This window comes from Rattus rattus, chromosome 10 (genome assembly GCF_011064425.1).
Source record: "Rattus rattus isolate New Zealand chromosome 10, Rrattus_CSIRO_v1, whole genome shotgun sequence".
NCBI classification, from domain to species: Eukaryota; Metazoa; Chordata; class Mammalia; order Rodentia; family Muridae; genus Rattus; species Rattus rattus.
In genome coordinates this window covers 94,726,376-94,743,314 of record NC_046163.1, presented here as the reverse complement: position 1 = coordinate 94,743,314, position 16,939 = coordinate 94,726,376, and the positions used below count along the sequence as shown (strand labels likewise).

At 38.4% G+C, this 16,939-nt stretch overlaps 1 protein-coding gene across 1 annotated transcript in view; it reads right to left on the bottom strand.

Moving 5' to 3' along the window:
* Positions 1–240: 240 nt before the first annotated feature.
* The window catches only part of Pros1 (protein S), a 53,894-nt gene continuing 37,195 nt past the window's right edge, over positions 241–16,939 (bottom strand). Inside the window, exons 11-15 of the mRNA XM_032915355.1 lie at positions 14,836–15,003; positions 13,418–13,586; positions 8,132–8,280; positions 6,388–6,613; positions 241–1,546 (exon numbers count right to left, since the gene is read on the bottom strand). Of these exons, the coding sequence (XP_032771246.1) occupies positions 1,386–1,546; positions 6,388–6,613; positions 8,132–8,280; positions 13,418–13,586; positions 14,836–15,003 (873 nt within the window). The 3' untranslated portion in view covers positions 241–1,385. The remainder of the gene's footprint in view (positions 1,547–6,387; positions 6,614–8,131; positions 8,281–13,417; positions 13,587–14,835; positions 15,004–16,939) is intronic.

The following is a 16,939-nucleotide window of genomic DNA, read 5'->3' as shown; positions in this document are numbered from 1 at the left end:
GCAGGAGAAAAGTTGCACCCCACCACAACCCACACAATGTGCAGCAGGTTAATGGTACTCAGGGTGTTTTTACTCTTGCTCTCCTTCCCTTTCTGAGCCCCACTCTACAACCAACATAACCATTCACCAAGGATTTCCAATTTCCAGTCTTTCAGCTGGAGTTCTACTATGCTGTGTGAAGACTTAGACATCTGCTATCTAATTCTAGGCTATGAGTAGTTAAAATGAAGAAACTGCTCATGTATTTTAAAAATATGTATCCTTTTATTATGTTTCATGTGATGCAAAATATCTACAGTAAAATAAAATTCAATTTCTCAGATAGCAATGACGCATCTGATACACACCTGAAATGACTCCACTCCGAAGCGACAAAGCAGCCTGACACTTGTTATGCACTGTCAGCAAATGTTTGACAATCTTACCTTCGTGTTTCTTTCATTACAAAGCTGGAACATGTAACATTATCGAACATCTGTCTTATCATTATCACTTTGTTAAAAAATCTACTTTTGGTCACATTTTTAACTTCAACAATCCCATTCAAGCCACCTATAGTTGTTAAAATCCAATGTGAAGGACAACTATGAATTTGCTGATGTATTCACTCTCCGTCCCACCATTAAGAACAGCTGCCTTTCTGACTCTGACCTTATGTGCTCTAAACAGCCTAGGTTGAGTTATGTGCGCGCCCAATGTTCACACCCCCCTTACAGCATAACCTGATGTCTTGGAGAGAAACCAATGCCTTTGAGACAACATTCATGTGTTGCTCCAGTGAAAATGTGCCCCTGGTCTCTAATTTGGTGAAGGTGTTGGCTCAAGTGTAAAGCCAGGTGAAAGAAAAATGAAGCCTAAACTAGGCGCTCCTCACACCTCGGAATTACTTTAGAATAAAGCTTTGAGACCTTCCTTCCAATTCTCATGCAGTATGCTATCAGCTCTGTCGCTGTCATGGGCAAAAAGCAACAATAAAAAGACAGTGTCGCTCTCCAGCTGTTAGCATTTAGTCCCTTGAACTTTTGTTTCGGTTTAACTGATTCGTCTTCTGAGAAAAACAGAACATTTAAATACTAGTTCCATGATGATGAATCTTACCTTTAAAAAAAAAAAAAAAAAAAAACCAAAAAACTAAAGCCGTGTCATTTATAGGAAATAAATTGAAATTTAAATGTTTCATGTGTTTTGTTATTTAATTTCTAGACAGCAGTGAGTACAAGACTTTTCAAAAATGCGACTTATATAACAAAAATCTGAAGGACAAAGTACCACATCATATTTAAACATGCATATCACACATGTAATCCTGTCATTTGGTGATGGAAACATGAACAAGAGCATAATTACAACATGAAAAGAGAGATTAGAAGCCTAGGAAACAGACTTTAGAAGTTCTTCTGGATTTTCCTCACTGACGGACAGGAGTGAGCTCTAATGTCATTATGTTTGGAAATGGCTTCATCCAGATCCAACTGTACCCCGTTGATGTTCACTTCCATGCAGCCGCTGTAAAAAGCATTCACTGGTGTGGCACTGAAGGAAATATCTGTGGAAACAGTGTCTGACAATTAACCCGATATTTCTGCATCTTATTTGTTTACAGTTAAAAGAATTATTCAGACTTCATAATTCCAAACAAATTCCTACCGGAAAAATTACTAATGTGAATCTATTCAGCAATGTTATGTTGGGCATGGAGGTCAGTGTATGAGTCCTTCTGATTTCATAACTGCTATCATTGCCAACCAAACTAAAGGGAAATGTTCACACTTGAAGAGGAGGAGAGAGCATATGCTTATGATATTCCACATTTACTATAAAATAATATATGTTGGTTTCTTTTTAAATGTGAGCAACATCTCTGAGTGATTTCACCACCTCTTCGACTCGAAATTGTGGGGGCTTAGAAATCCTTTTAGAATGCCATGGCAAACACACCCTTGTATAATTTCTGAAATAAAAACTGGTTTTCATATTTCTCAAGAAATAGTTGCTGGCTGAGCATAAAAGCAAGTCATAATAAGGGACTGACTTTTATGTGATACTATTGTCCCACAGAACAAAGTTTTGGATTGCTCCTAAGTGAGTCATTTGAGGTCATTGATGCCTTTGGGCTTCACTGCATTGGAATCCCATTACCAGGGTTTGTCCTAGTTGTCGATTTAGCTTCCTTGTCTCCTTAGAACTACACTCCAAGACACCTTCCACTCTTTTGGCATTTCCTCCTATGGATTTGAATTTACAGTGAACATCTCTTGTGCTTCTTTCTCAAAGCATATTATGCCAAAAATATATACCTTAAAATTTCTAAAGACAGTGACAAAATCTGTATCTAGGAGCTAAATGCATATTTTAGGAATCCTCTTCAAGCCTGGCTGATGTCCCTGACATTATATATACATTATTTTAACCACAATGTTATCACTCATTATGACATGGCCCCCAAGAGTATATATAATAACTACATATTATAAACAAAAATTAGTTTTTAAAAAAAATCTTTAAATCAATTTTCTTTTAATTTTCACTTATCAAAAGCAATTTAAACATGACTAATTTCTATATAAGTAATTTATTCAAGCAGTGGTGGTGCACAGCTTTAATCCCAGAACTCAGAAGATGAATGCAGGTAGATCTCTGAGATCAAAGCCAGCCTGGTCTACAGGATGAGTTCCGGTATAGCCAGGACTACACAGAGAAACCCTGTTTTAAAAAACCAAGTTTTGCCGAATGGCTGAGAAGCACCTAAAGAAATGTTCAACATCTTTATTTAGTCATAAGGGAAATGCAAATCAAAACAACCCTGAGATTCCACCTCACACAAGTCAGAATGGTTAAGATCAAAAATTCGGGTGACAATAGATGCTGGCAAGGATGTGGAGAAAGAGGAAAACTCCTCCATTGTTGGTGGGATTGCAAGCTGGTAAAACCACTCTGGAAATCAGTCTGCAGGTTCCTCAGAAAAGTGGACATAGTACTACCTGAGAAACCAGCTATACCACTCCTAGGTATATACCCAAAAGATGCTCCAACATGTAACAAAGACACATGCTCCACTATGTTCATAGCAGCCTTATTAATAATAGTCAGAAGCTGGAAAGAATTCAGATGTCCCTCAACAAAGGAATGGATACAGAAAATGTGGTATATTTACACAGTGGAGTACTACTCAGCTATCAAAAACAATGGCTTTATGAAATTCATAGGCAAATGGATTGAACTAGAAAATATCATCCTGAGTGAGGTAACCCAATCACAAAAAGGCACACATGGCATGTACTCACTGATAAGTGAATATTAACCCCAAAAGTTTGAATTACCCAAGATACAATCCACAGACCACATGAAGCTCAAGAAGGACCACCAAAGTGAGGATGCTTCAGTCCTTCTTAGAAGGGGGAACAAAATTATTCATAGGAGGAAATATGGAGATGAAGTTTGGAGCAGAGACTGAAGGAAAGGCCATCCAGAGACTGCCCTACCTGGGGATCCAGCCCCTATACATACAACCACCAAGTCCAGACAATATTGCTGAGGCTAAGAAGTGCATGCTGACAGGAGCCTGATATAGCTGTCTCCTGAGAGGTTCTGCCAGAGCCTGACAAATATAGAGACAGATGCTCATAGCCAACCATTGAACTGAGAATGGTGTCCCCAATGGAGGAGTTAGAGAAAGGATTGAAGGAACTGAAGGGGTTTGCAACCCCATAAGAACAAGGATGCCAACCAACCAGAGCTCCCAGGGACTAAGCCACTACCCAAAGACCATACGTGGACTGACCCTGGACTCCAACTGCATAGGTAGCAATGAATAGCCTAATTAGGGCACCAGTGGAACGGGAAGCCCTTGGTCCTGCCAAGACTGAACCCCCAGTGAACATGATTGTTGGGGGGAAGGCAGTAATGGGGGGAGGATGGGGAGGGGAACACCCATATAGAAGGGGAGGGGAGGGGTTAGGGGGATGTTGGCCTGGAAACTGGGAGAGGGATTAACAATTGAAATGTAAATAAGAAATACCCAATTTAATAAAGATGGAGAAAAAAATTAAAAAAAGAAAGAAAAACCAAGTTTTGAAAAAGAAGAAGAAATAACTTATTTGTTTGATAGTTTATATTCTAAAATATTTCAATTTTCGTTTCCTCTCAAGTTTGCCTCAATCTTTCTTTAAATTCAACTACTGTGTTATTAAAAATTTTGTATTTTTATATCTTTTCAATAAATTCATTGTTTATTTGATTTCCTAAAAATGCATTCAGCTAATTTGTGAGTAACTCTCAATACAGCCTCAGTTCACCCAATTTCACTGCTGTCATGCTTCCTAATAACTAACCAGACTGGTAACTTGGACTCTATATCCCTTTTCTACTTGTAACGTTTGAAACCCCTTCCCTTCCATGCCCCAAAATACTAGAAAGGAGGTCCACATGTGTGGCATTAACCTTGAGCATTTAGAGTGTAAAAAATCAAGGTTGTTAAGATTCCCAACTCAGAATTCTCCAAAAAAGAGTAATCTATGAGCAGGACTGAAAGAAAAAAAATGATCCTAAATATCTTTGTGCCCCCTTTTTTTTATTTGACATTTAAAGTAACATGTTGATGCTAATGTCAGAGGTCCAATATTAAGTTAAACATGGACCTGAGTTTCCTCCAATTTTCCCCACTTTGAAAATGTAATTCTATCACAAAACTATTAATGTCAGAGTTATCCTTTGCTTACCTGTATTCTGGTTATGAAATTATACTGATTTTACTTCTAGATCTCTATTGGATTCACTTGATTCAATGAAGAATGCTACCACCCTAGTCCAAAGCTTCCTTTTTGCCAGGTGAACCTTCCATATCACTATTATGAACAATAAAATAATTGAAACATTGGATGGGTTTGGCCCCTATAGACTCATGTTTTGAATGTTTGGCCTGTAGGGAGTGACACTATTAGAAGGTGTGTCTTTGTTAGAATAAGTGTGGCCTTTCTGGAGGAAGTGTGTCATTGTGGGGTTGGGCATTGAAGTCCTATGCTTAAGCTCTGCCCGTGGCAGAAAAGACCCTTCCTCCTAGATGGCTGGGGAATACTCCCCTCCTGGCTACCTTCTGTTCAAGATGTTGAACTCTCAGCAACTTCTCCAGCTCCATATCTGTCTACACACTGCCATGTTTCCTGCCAGTGAACCTTGGAAACTGTACCAGACCCAATTAAATGTTGTCATTTATAAAAGTTGCCTTGGTCATGATGTCTCTTCCCAGCAACGAAACACAAACTAAGACAAGGACCCTGAATGGTATGAAGACTACCATGCACTGGTAGAGGTACTGTGACGTTGACACTATTATCACTATGTCCTCAGGCTATCCTATAGCCCCTGAACTCAATTGAACTATACATACTTAGGCTTTCCCCACTCGGAATTATTCATCCAGAATTAAAATTTGAAATTATAATATTTATATGCCCTAACTTGTTTTAAACACTGTAATGACACGTCTTCCACAACAAAACCCTAACTCAAGTCTGTAAGTCACCCATTTAGCCATTTTATAGACTCATCTTGCACTACCTCCTGTCTCAGATTGCCTTAGTCATCCTCTCATATTCATCTATGCACACACACTGACCATTCTACCTATATACACTGCAGTATCCACCCATCTCTACCACCTAGTTAAGTTTACTTAAGTCTTTAAATGCCAGAGAGATAGATAAATTGATAGATGATCTTTTATTCAGAGAGATTGTTCCTGGCCCTGTCCTCACCACCAAGTCAAGTCCTTATTTTTATGCTCTAAACTTGATTTGTAATTACTTTCTTTCATAGAATTCATTATAATTTTAATTATTTTGAAACCTCTTTACTGAGTTGCTGCATGTCTACCTCCTCAACTAAACTTTAAAAGCCCCAGTTGCAGCAACTATAACTTTTTGCTTATTTGGGTTTATGCTCTTAATGGATGAATTAAATGTAGAGTAAACAAACATACTAGTGATGAATAAAGTCAATAAGTATTTATCTTACAATATTATCATGAGACTGGGATTAAATGACATATTCCCTTTGGTATAGATCACCAAATGCGCCAAAGGTATCACATTACCACTAAAATTATACCTATTGATAACATGCTGGGAAAAGTCTCCAAATCAAGTGTAAGGGATATTTCAAGTTTATCTTCATTTTCAATGCCTTGTTACTAAAATTCCAGGTTTAAGATATTATTGATTTGACCAGGCATGGTAGTATATGTCTTTAATCCCAGCACTCATGAAGCAGAGGTAGGTGGATCTCTGAGTTCAAAAGGCCAGTCTCATCTACATAGTGAGTTCCAGGACAGCCAGAACTATGAACAAGATATTTGCTTCAAAACATGCTTGTAGAACTGAAGAAAAATACCTGGAACGCCACCCAGGTAAGTGGCCACGGTTCCTTTCATTGTTTTGTCCAAGATGGCGAGTTGCCTTTGGAGATCTTTAGAGTAAATGACGTCTTTTCTAACTGGGGTCCACAGTTCCAGTCCATTTCTGTTAATGTTACATTTCAGCTGGGATGGCTGTTCCGAGCACAGAGTTATGGCTTCTAAGTGAGCTGCTATTGAATTTTCAACAAATACCAGAATATCCTAAACAGAAGAGCAAAGACTTCATATAAACAGCACTGAAGGCAAAGCCACCTAGGGATGACTTTGTGCTTTGGAAACTCCAACCTAAATTTCAATAAAAGAAAAAAATGATAGAGACTCTACATTTAAATGTAAAGTTGCTTAAATTTTAATAATTAATTTTCAAACATCAATTTATTTTACAAGCTCTAGGTATAAGACATAATGTATGCTGAATTCTGAAGATTCAATTCCATCATCTGAGTTGGGTGGCCAAACAGAAGAATGTAACATGATGTGCCTAAGTCATACTTAGGTCTCCAAGTCTTCCTAATTTCAAAAGTTACATATGAAAAAGGAAGAGTGAACTTTGTGTTGAGGAAAATTTGAGTTCTTTAGTACACATTGAAGGGTCATCCAAGTTATCACACAGACAGTGAAAGAGGCCTGAGAAAGAGACCTGCATTGTGAACCTCACTTACAGTAGGAAGCTGAAGTCTCAAAAAAGAGAAGAGTTTTATTTTGCTGGAATTTTCAAAATATTCGACTTGTTCGGAGTGACCTCTGTTGCTAACTTAAGATGGTGAAGAGGAAATTAAACCAAAATAGAGAATACTATGATGCTTCCCATACAGTAAATGTAGTCTAAAATGGCCTCCTAGGTTAAGATATTTATGGTGAGAGGGAAAAGACTATACTTCTTGACTGCAGATTACTTAAGGGAATCTTTAACTTTACAAATACTCATATCCTTAAGTCATTAAAAGAGAAAGCCAAGTCAGGTATTTGGTTAATTCCTTTAATCACTGCACTCTGCAATTGGGAGGCAGAAAGCAAGTGGATTTCTGTGAGTCTATGGCCAGCCTGATCTACATAGATCAGTTTAGCCAGGGATACATAGAAAGACTGATGGTGGGGCTTAGAGTAGAGGTTACTTAACAGAAACTCACTTCGAATTACACTCTAATTTGCAAAATGAACCCACTGTTTTTGTTGATTACAGTTCAAACAAGGAATCCAATCTTAGCATAAATTTAAGCTTTTTGCAATGCATACGTGCGGTACATAAACAGAAAGCTATTAGCACTACTAGAAATTGGAATAGCATAGATCTCCTAAGAAAGTTTGCTTTTCTTTGTATCAAAGACTCTCCTTTTCTCCCTAATTTTAAACTGGAGTTAGCAAAAAAGAAATCAAGTGGGACAGTTTCAGTTCTCTCTTCTTTTCTTCTGAATCACTCATAGGGTAAAAGATAAACAAGTGCAAAAGAGAACAAACAATGGTATACTACACAGTCGAGAGTGGACTGTTATCATGTCCTTATTCTATATGCAGATGAATTCCCATACTCCTTCACAGATTCTGTCTCGGTAGACTTCTAGGCACTTTGTCATACCTCCAAGCAGCTTGTGTATGAATCTACCAAACCAAAGATCCAGAAGTTAAGGTTTCTCAGTACCCCAATATTGTCTATTCCTTGCAAATCAGTCAACAAGTCAGGAAATAAAAGAGATTCATCTAGGTTGGAAATAAGGTTACCTGAGAAGTTCCAGAGCCAGAATCCACCAAGGACAAGGCAAAGGGCACTGTGTCCCCAGAAACTAAAGCAAGCATGACTCCAGTGCCAGTGGACGGGCGAATATTCAAGGTCACATTTATTTGCCAACCCTCTGCATTAGTTACATTATCTATTCAAAATGATAAAATGAGACAGAAAATAATTGTTTCAGTTACAATTGGGACAATAATAATTATTATAATCTGGTTAATATTCACAGGTAGTTTCTGAAGTGCTAAAAACTTTAATGCTTTCTCTCAATGACATACATTACCTAAGCAAATCAAAAGATGGTTGTTTTATTTGCTAAATGCAAGTGGTGTCCCCACATTTCCATTCTTCCAAGAGAAAAATTCTGCACTGTGGTAAGGAGTACTCCACACTTGCCATTTCCTCTTTAACAACTCTTCATTTCATGCAAATTCACCAGTGTTCAGACCTCAGAATGGTCAGACCTTACAGCACAGATTTATAAGGAAGTTTAATAGATTTCCTGTATTCTTTCTGAGAAAAAAAATAGAGGTACAGAAGTAACTGCACCCCATCATCACTAATTCTACAGCAATGGAAACAAAAAATATGTTCTATATACAGAGAAAGGTAGATAGTCTTAGGGGAATACCATGGAGTCCACAGTTAGTTTTCAAATTAGGTTGGGGACATTTGCTCTGTGATAGTTTTGTTTTAATCTTTTAATCTTTTAAATGTCTTGGCTAATTATCTACCAAAGTGGAGTGCAGGCAATCGGATGTATGCATCTCTATCATCACTGTTTTTCAAAGAAGACAATAAATATTCATTGAATTTGTGTTTGCAAAGTACAGTAATGCACCACATAATTATAATCTGGCCAATGATGGAGACATATATAAGTCTGTTCTGTGATGTTCACCAAATGATGAAACTGCTCGGTGATTTTGTGATGGTCAGCTATAATCATCACCTTAACATAACCTAGGATTAACTGGGAGAAAATTCTTAATGAGAGAATGTCTACTTTGGATTGGCCTATGGGCATAGCTGTGGAGGACAGATTGTCTTAATTACACTAATTGATATAGAAAGACCCAGCCCACTACAGGGAGCGGCATTCCCTAGGCAGGTGAACCTAAACTGTATAAGAGCAGCAAACCACTGAACTGAGAACGGGACCCCGTTGAAGGAATCAGAGAAAGGACTGAAGAGCTTGAAGGGGCTTGAGACCCCATATGTACAACAATGCCAAGCAACCAGAGCTTCCAGGGACTAAGCCACTACCTAAAGACTATACATGGACTGACCCTGGACTCTGACCTCATAGGTAGCAATGAATATCCTAGTAAGAGCACCAGTGGAAGGGGAAGCCCTGGGTCCTGCTAAGACTGAACCCCAGTGAACTAGACTGTCGGGGGGAGGGCGGCAATGGGGGGAGGGTGGGGAGGGGAACACTCATAAGGAAGGGGGGGAGGGAAGGGGATGTTTGCCGGGAAACCGGGGAAAGGGAATAACACTGAAATGTACATAAGAAATACTCAAGTTAATAAAAAAAAAAAAAAAAAAAAGAGTGACTATGTTGAGCTGAGCATAAACAAACAAGCAAGTACCATGCATGCATTCTTTTCTCTCTACTCTTGAGTATGGATGGGACAAACTGTTTCAAGTTGCTGCTCCTGTTATTTCCCTACTATGACCTGGCACTGCAAGCTGAAAGAAAACCTTTTCTCCTCTAAGAAATAAGGACATGACACATTTTTACAGGACATAGTCACTTATTAAAGTTCACAAAAAACTACCTAAACTAACCTCAACTGCTTTTAAAAATTAGTTTACAATATTCATAAGTCTTTCTCGTTTATTATTGTGAAGTAATAAATATATAATAAATTCCATATACTACTTGGAAATGTTTTTCTTTGACTAAATATTCTTCCATTTAGTTACATATAATGAGAATACACTTCTCATTATAATTCTTACCCAAAAAGAATTTATGGAATTATTGTGAAAAAATTAAACAAAGTATTTCAAATTCATATTAAAGTGAATATTAAAATGTGTGGAAGTTATAACATTAAACATTAGTTATGAAGTATACTGGTTTCAAATTATCCACAAAATAACTTAAGAAAGTAATTTTTAGCTACAATGTAACATTTAAATTTCTTTTTCTGGAAAATTTTCTTTAGCAAATCAGGTTCTGGGAAGGGGACCTCCAGGGATTATTTCTGCTTTGCTTTTTACCTGCAAGCCAGAGCTCACCAAAGCTCCAGAGTTACAGTGAATGACAATTGATGTCCTACTCACGCGTAAGAGATAGAGGAGCTTCCTACCTGTCCCTGGCGCATCAGGAAGGAAAACACTCTATTCACACTGCACCTGGGGTATAGTTTTTCTAACAATTACAAGGATAATACAAAGAAAACTCAATTAACAGTTTTACTAATGTTAAAAATAATTTGAGTTTTTATTAGCAAGGTTTCTAGTATTGGAGGATGGGCCATTTGACCTCTAGTGATCAAAGGCTAGTTGAAGTTGCTGAATTCTCCCTTATTGCCCTCACTGCCTTGAACAAAAAGTCTATCACTCTAATCCCTGCCAGACTTGCCTTATGCCAGCACTAGCTATTTAAAACACTCTGTAGATACTTTTAGGATAATTACACAACAACTGAAGGTAATTGCTCAGCTCTGGATAGTAAGCCTCTCCTGCCAGGCCTGTTTTGCTATCACAGCCCTCTGTGAATGACCTTCTGCATGACCCTGTAATGATTTCCACTTAGACCAGAGTAGGGGCACTGACCCTGGACAGCCCAGCAGAAACACTTAGAAAGCAAGTACTAAAGAGCCAAACATGGCGATTGGTGGGAAGGTGCCTACTGTGGCTATAGATGTAGGCTGTTTGGCTCACTGTGCTAAGTCCTCTGGTGTTGAAACCCAAGAACTAGCAAAGGGCTTTTCTGAAGTGGTCTTTTCTTCCCTACTTTTACCAATGTGCACTAAACTGTTAATATGAGTGAAGAAGCATTACAAAGAGCATCAAGGCAGCCAGGTAGAGGTTGTTGAACTACAGTGGCTGCAGGAACAACAGAAGAGTCGCCAGCAGGGTTAGCTGAAATAGCAAGGCCAGCAGCGCTTGACAGCGGAAGAAGTAGCCTTGGTGTGGAGGAGGAAGTAGAAAATAGCAGAAGCAGAGAGGGTAGAGAACTAAGAATGAAAATTAAAGGTTATAAAAAAGCCAGAAGAGAAGTCCTGTAGGCCATAGTTGCTGGAAAAGTTCTAAAAACTGTAATACCTTTAGGGACAAAGGGTCTCAGCCCAGAGCCAGGAATTATAAAATCAGCTGCTGTTAAGGATTGTGGAATTGTGGAATTTCAACTTCCTTGAGCTGTGATGACAGAACTAAGGATCCTAGTTCTCAAAACCAACAGAAGAGCTGTAGTTCTAAAGGGTGCTTGCTACCTGCTGCTGCTGCTCCGGCTGCCACCGTTTACCACTCACTGTCAAACACTAAAGCATGAAAAGCTGCCAAGGACAGGACCAGAGAGGCTTTTCGTTGCGCACTCTTGATTTCTCTGCAGGTAGAGCAAAGATCTCAGCTAGTCTGTGACTAAAAAGATCTGCCTCCTGGGTACCTGCTTTATCCGAAGTAAAAGCTGATCACGACTAATCCATTCATCACTAAGAATGAACATTGCCCAGTCTGGTCCAGATATTCTCTGTAAGTTTGAATTCCTCATTTGCACAAAAGGACCTGAACAGGACTTCCAGGCAAGACTCTTTCCTACACCAATAGACCTAGTCCTTTGTTCCTGAGGCTGCTACCTGGCTCACTGATGGTCAGAATCGCATCTTTCATTCAGCTCGAGCAGATATCCTGACAACCCCTTAGTGCCCAGACTCATGTCTCCTGTTCCTGAACCTAAGAATTTGATTTGGTCACACATAAGTAATCACTACTAATATGTGAAAAGGACTTCAACATAAATAGAAATTAGGACAGTAGCATTTAAAACTATAAAATGTAAATTCGATCAGATTTGGAAACTTTTGAGCATGAAATTTCTGCTTTTAGTAATTTTTGCAATTAAAAATCTTTAGAAGAAAATGCAGTAAGTCGGATACGAATAATATACCTGCAAGCTCTTTGACAGAGAAAATCTAATTCTAAGTTCTCTCATAAAAAGTGCAGGATGTGCATTCAGACATATCCACAGCAGGTTATTTGTAAAGGGGCACCCAATTTAAGGATACTTTCAACTCTCCTTACAGAAATAAAAATACATAAATAAATAAAAATCTAATCTCTAGTAAAGCAGCCCCGAAACAATCAAATTGTATTAGCACACTTTCCAAAGATATTAAAAAAAATAATAAGTGAAACTAGTGACATATTTTAAACAGACATTTATGTGGCTCAGAGTTGTGGAGGCTGGACATCGACATAACATGATGGTGGCTCTGGAGAGGCTTGAGGCAGATGGAGGGCCCACTACATAGCGAAAGATCTCAGGAAGGCAATGAATCTAGGGAACAGGATCCTTCATGAAAGGTTCTGCTCTATTATAAAATCCACCCCTCAAATAATAATTCAACAAACGGTTCAAATCCTCACTAAGTTAAGCAATGTCCCCCAACATTCAAAAAAGAGCTGTGCCTATTTCCAGACACAAGTAATATTCATTTCAGTCTCTACCACTGCATGTAAAATACCCATCCCTGAAGCAAAACATTACAGGACACACAAAAACATGTGAGAAGACAAAATACAATAAGCAAGCAACCTGACCACAGATGCTACAAAGAAAGATATGTTGATAGATTGATAGATAGATAAAAAAATTTAAATAAATAAATTTATAATTATAAATATGGCGAAGGCTCAGAGTGAGCTACACAATTTGTACATAGGCAATCAAATCAGAGCCAGAAAATTTAACACAGATAAATGGAAACGACAGACATGAAAATCAATGCCTTCCATGCCTTGACTAGTGAATTAAAACCAACTGAAAAACCAACTGAACTTTAAAACTGGTCAACTGAATCTACCCCCGGTGAACCAGGCTATATGCCAGTCAACTTTGAATAATAGTGTGTACAGTTAATTGTCCATATAGTTTTCCCTAAAACACCTGAAAATGTTGTAAGAAGTAGTTAACCTCACAAATAAGACAATGCCGGCCATAACAGCTACTCACTAGGCAATGCTAGCAGAAGAAATCATCACAGTTGGTCAAGGATGTGTTTAATGATTAATGAGAGAAGAGAAATGTGGCAGGAATCACTTACTGTAGTCTATGCTGAACTGAGCAATTCCTGAACCAGGGTAGTAGGAGCCCTTCTCCACAGTGAGGAAGCAATGTTTATTTTGTTTTCCTTCAACTATTTCCTTTGCACCCAAAGCTCCTTGTTTCATCAAATTCCAGCCTCGTATACATCCATCCAGACGAGGATTAATCTAATGCAACAAGATATAAGTCAAGGAGTAGATTTTCAACTTACGCAGGAATGAAAAATGGCTTTAATTGATTCTCAGTAGAGGTTGCATTTGGAAGGAAACCCCTTTTCTTTGATAGCTTATTAAAATACTTTTAATTGGATCTAATTTTTTCTCCTTTTCTGATAGATAGTATTTGTCAGTAAAATAGACTGTATCACTGCAGGCCTGGAGTTGGATCCTGATGATATTTATAATCTGAGTTCCAATCTGCTACTTGACTTCAGCCAGATCCAGCAGTCTTTTCTCTCTGTGCTTCTGGCGTGGCCCTGGGTTCTAAACCACTTCCTGTCTTCTTGCTGTATGTGCAAAGGTTCAGGTGGCCCAGGAATTTTCTAATCTTCTTCAGGAACAAAAGACTCACATTCTTTAGGCTTCACCAAAGCATCCAGGCAGGTTCAAGATGCGTGGTAGCCATTTTATAAATGGTTGTTCTTTTTGAATAATTTGCTTTCTCATTAAAGTACCATAATTTTTCAATTTCAAAAATTTGGAATATTCATCCTGGCAAGGTTTCATTAATCCAATTTGATGCTACATTGAAATCTGTTAAAAGTTAAAGCAACTGCAAGTTGTGAAGACAGAAGAGTAGATAGATATAGAGTAGTAAACATTTAAATTAGATCAACCAATTCATCTGGCAGAACAATGAATTCAAATGACATTTGAAAACTCTTCAAAGATGGTGATTAATTTCTTTAATTCTATTCAGTGGTTATTTGAGAGGCATTGTATTCAGAACACTGTATTCATCTGCTGTAACTAATATTTCTTATAATGTGTTCAATCCATACTATGTGCTTGTACCTGTTACCCCAAATTTATGTCTTAAAATAAAGCTAAGAAAGATGGTGTGTGTGTGTGTGTGTGTGTGTGTGTGTGTGTGTGTGTGTGTGCATTCTTTTGTAACTTTAATGGCTGAGTGTACAATACTATAATGAATACTGAGCTGACAACTTGAGAATGTAAAATACCCACTGCTTAATGAACAATACAGCAATTTAAATGGACACAAACCCAAAAGGATCATTTTCTTATTTTCTTTCTATACTTCCAATGGTCTAAAGTTCTTTTGCATGTTCAAGACAAGTTGTCACACTTGCTATGTGTAGCAAAATGACTTTCCAGCAAGTATCATGAAAACACATCTTTGAACCTATGGCAGATAAAGGAATCCACCCAAGATGAGAGGAGCAAACCGCATCATTACCGGCTTAATGAGTGCACTTTCCACCTTCCGAGGTAATCCTGCAAAGTATATTTTGGTGTCCAGAAATCCATCGGTAGGTTTAAAAAGACTCCCAAGTTTATTAATATTCATCACGGCCTCCTTAGCTATTTTAATGCTAACACTGTCGTCTAATTCTTCCACAGACACCTACAATTAAAAAGACAGAGCCACATGATATATTGGATTGAAAAAAATCATAGAATTCCATTATGTAATTTTATATAACAATTAATTTAATATAATTTCTAATTTGTTCAAACCCACTAGGAGAGCATAACTGTGATAAGTGTGATTAAAAAAAAACATCTTTTTTTTTAATCTTAATTAACTTCAGTATTTCTTATTTACGTTTCGATTGTTATTCCCCTTCCCGGTTTCCCAGACAACATGCCCCTAACATGCCCCTTCTATGTGGGTTTCCCCTCCCCATCCTCACCCCATTACCACCACCCCCCCAACAATCACATTCACTGGGGATTCAGTCTTGGCAGGGCCAAGGGCTTCCCTTCCACTGGTGCTCTTACTAGGCTATTCATTGCTACCTATGAGGTTGGATCCCAGGATCAGAAGATGTGTAGTTTTTGGGTAGTGGCTTACTCCCTGGAAGCTCTAGTTGGTTGTCATTGTTGTTCATATGGGGTCTCGAGCCCCTTCAAGCTCTTTCAGGCCTTTCCCTGATTCCTCCAACGGGGGTTCCGTTCTCAGTTCAGTGCTTTGCTGCTGGCATTCGCCTATGTATTTGCTGTATTCTGGCTGTGTCTCTCAGGAGAGATCTATATCCGGTTCCTGTCAGCCTGCACTTCTTTGTTTCATCCATCTTATCTAGTTTGGTGGCTGTGTATGTATGGGCTACATGTGGGGCAGGCTCTGAATGGGTGATCCTTCTTCCTCTGTTCTAAACTTTGCCTCCCTATTCCTGCCAAGGGTATTCTTGTTCCCCTTTTAAAGAAGGAGAGAAGCATTCACATTTTGGTCATCCTTCTTGAGTTTCATGTGTTCTGTGCATCTAGGGTAATTCAAGCATTTGGGCAAATAGCCACTTATCAATGAGTGCATACCATGTGTGTTTTTCTGTGATTGGGTTAGCTCACTCAGGATGATATTTTCCACTTCCAACCATTTGCCTATGAATTTCATAAAGGCATTGTTTTTGATAGCTGAGTAATATTCCATTGTGTAGATGTACCCCATTTTATTTAATTCATTCCTCTTTTGAAGGTCATTTGGGTTCTTTCCAGCTTCTGGCTATTACAAATAAAGCTGCTATGAACATAGTGGAGCACGTGTCTTTTTTATATGTTGGGGCATCTTTTGGGCATATGCCCAAAAGAGGTATACTGGGTCCTCAGGCAGTTCAATGTCCAATTTTCTTAGGAACCTCCATACTGATTTCCAGAATGGTTGTAGCAGTCTGCAATCCCACCAACAATGGAGGAGTGTTCCTCTTTCTCCACAATCTGGCCAGCATTTGCTGTCACCTGAGTTTTTGATCTTAGCCATTCTCACTGGTATGAGGTGAAATCTCAGGGTTGTTTTGATTTGCATTTCCCTTATGACTAAAGATGTTGAACATTTCTTTAGGTGTTTCTCAGCCATTCTGCATTCCTCAGCTGTAAATTCTTTGTTTAGCTCTGAACTCCATTTTTTTCTGAATCCCATTTTTAATAGGGTTATTTGTCTCCCTGCGGTCTAACTTCTTGAGTTCTTTATATATTTTAGATATAAGCCCTCTATCTGTTGTAGGATTGGTAAAGATATTTTCCCAATCTGTTGGTGGCCGTTTTGTCCTAACAAGAGTGTCCTTTGCCTTGCAGAAGCTTTGCAGTTTTATGAGATCCCATTTTTTGATTCTTGATCTTAGAGCACAAGCAATTGGTGTTTTGTTCAGGAAATTTTCTCCAGTGCCCATGTGTTCGAGATGCTTCCCCACTTTTTCTTTTATTAGTTTGAGTGTATCTGGCTTGATGTGGAGGTCCTTGATCCACTTGGACTTAAGCTTTGTACAGGGTGATAAGCATGGATCGATCTGCATTCTTCTACATGCTGACCTCAAGTTGAACGAGCACCATTTGCTGAAATTGTT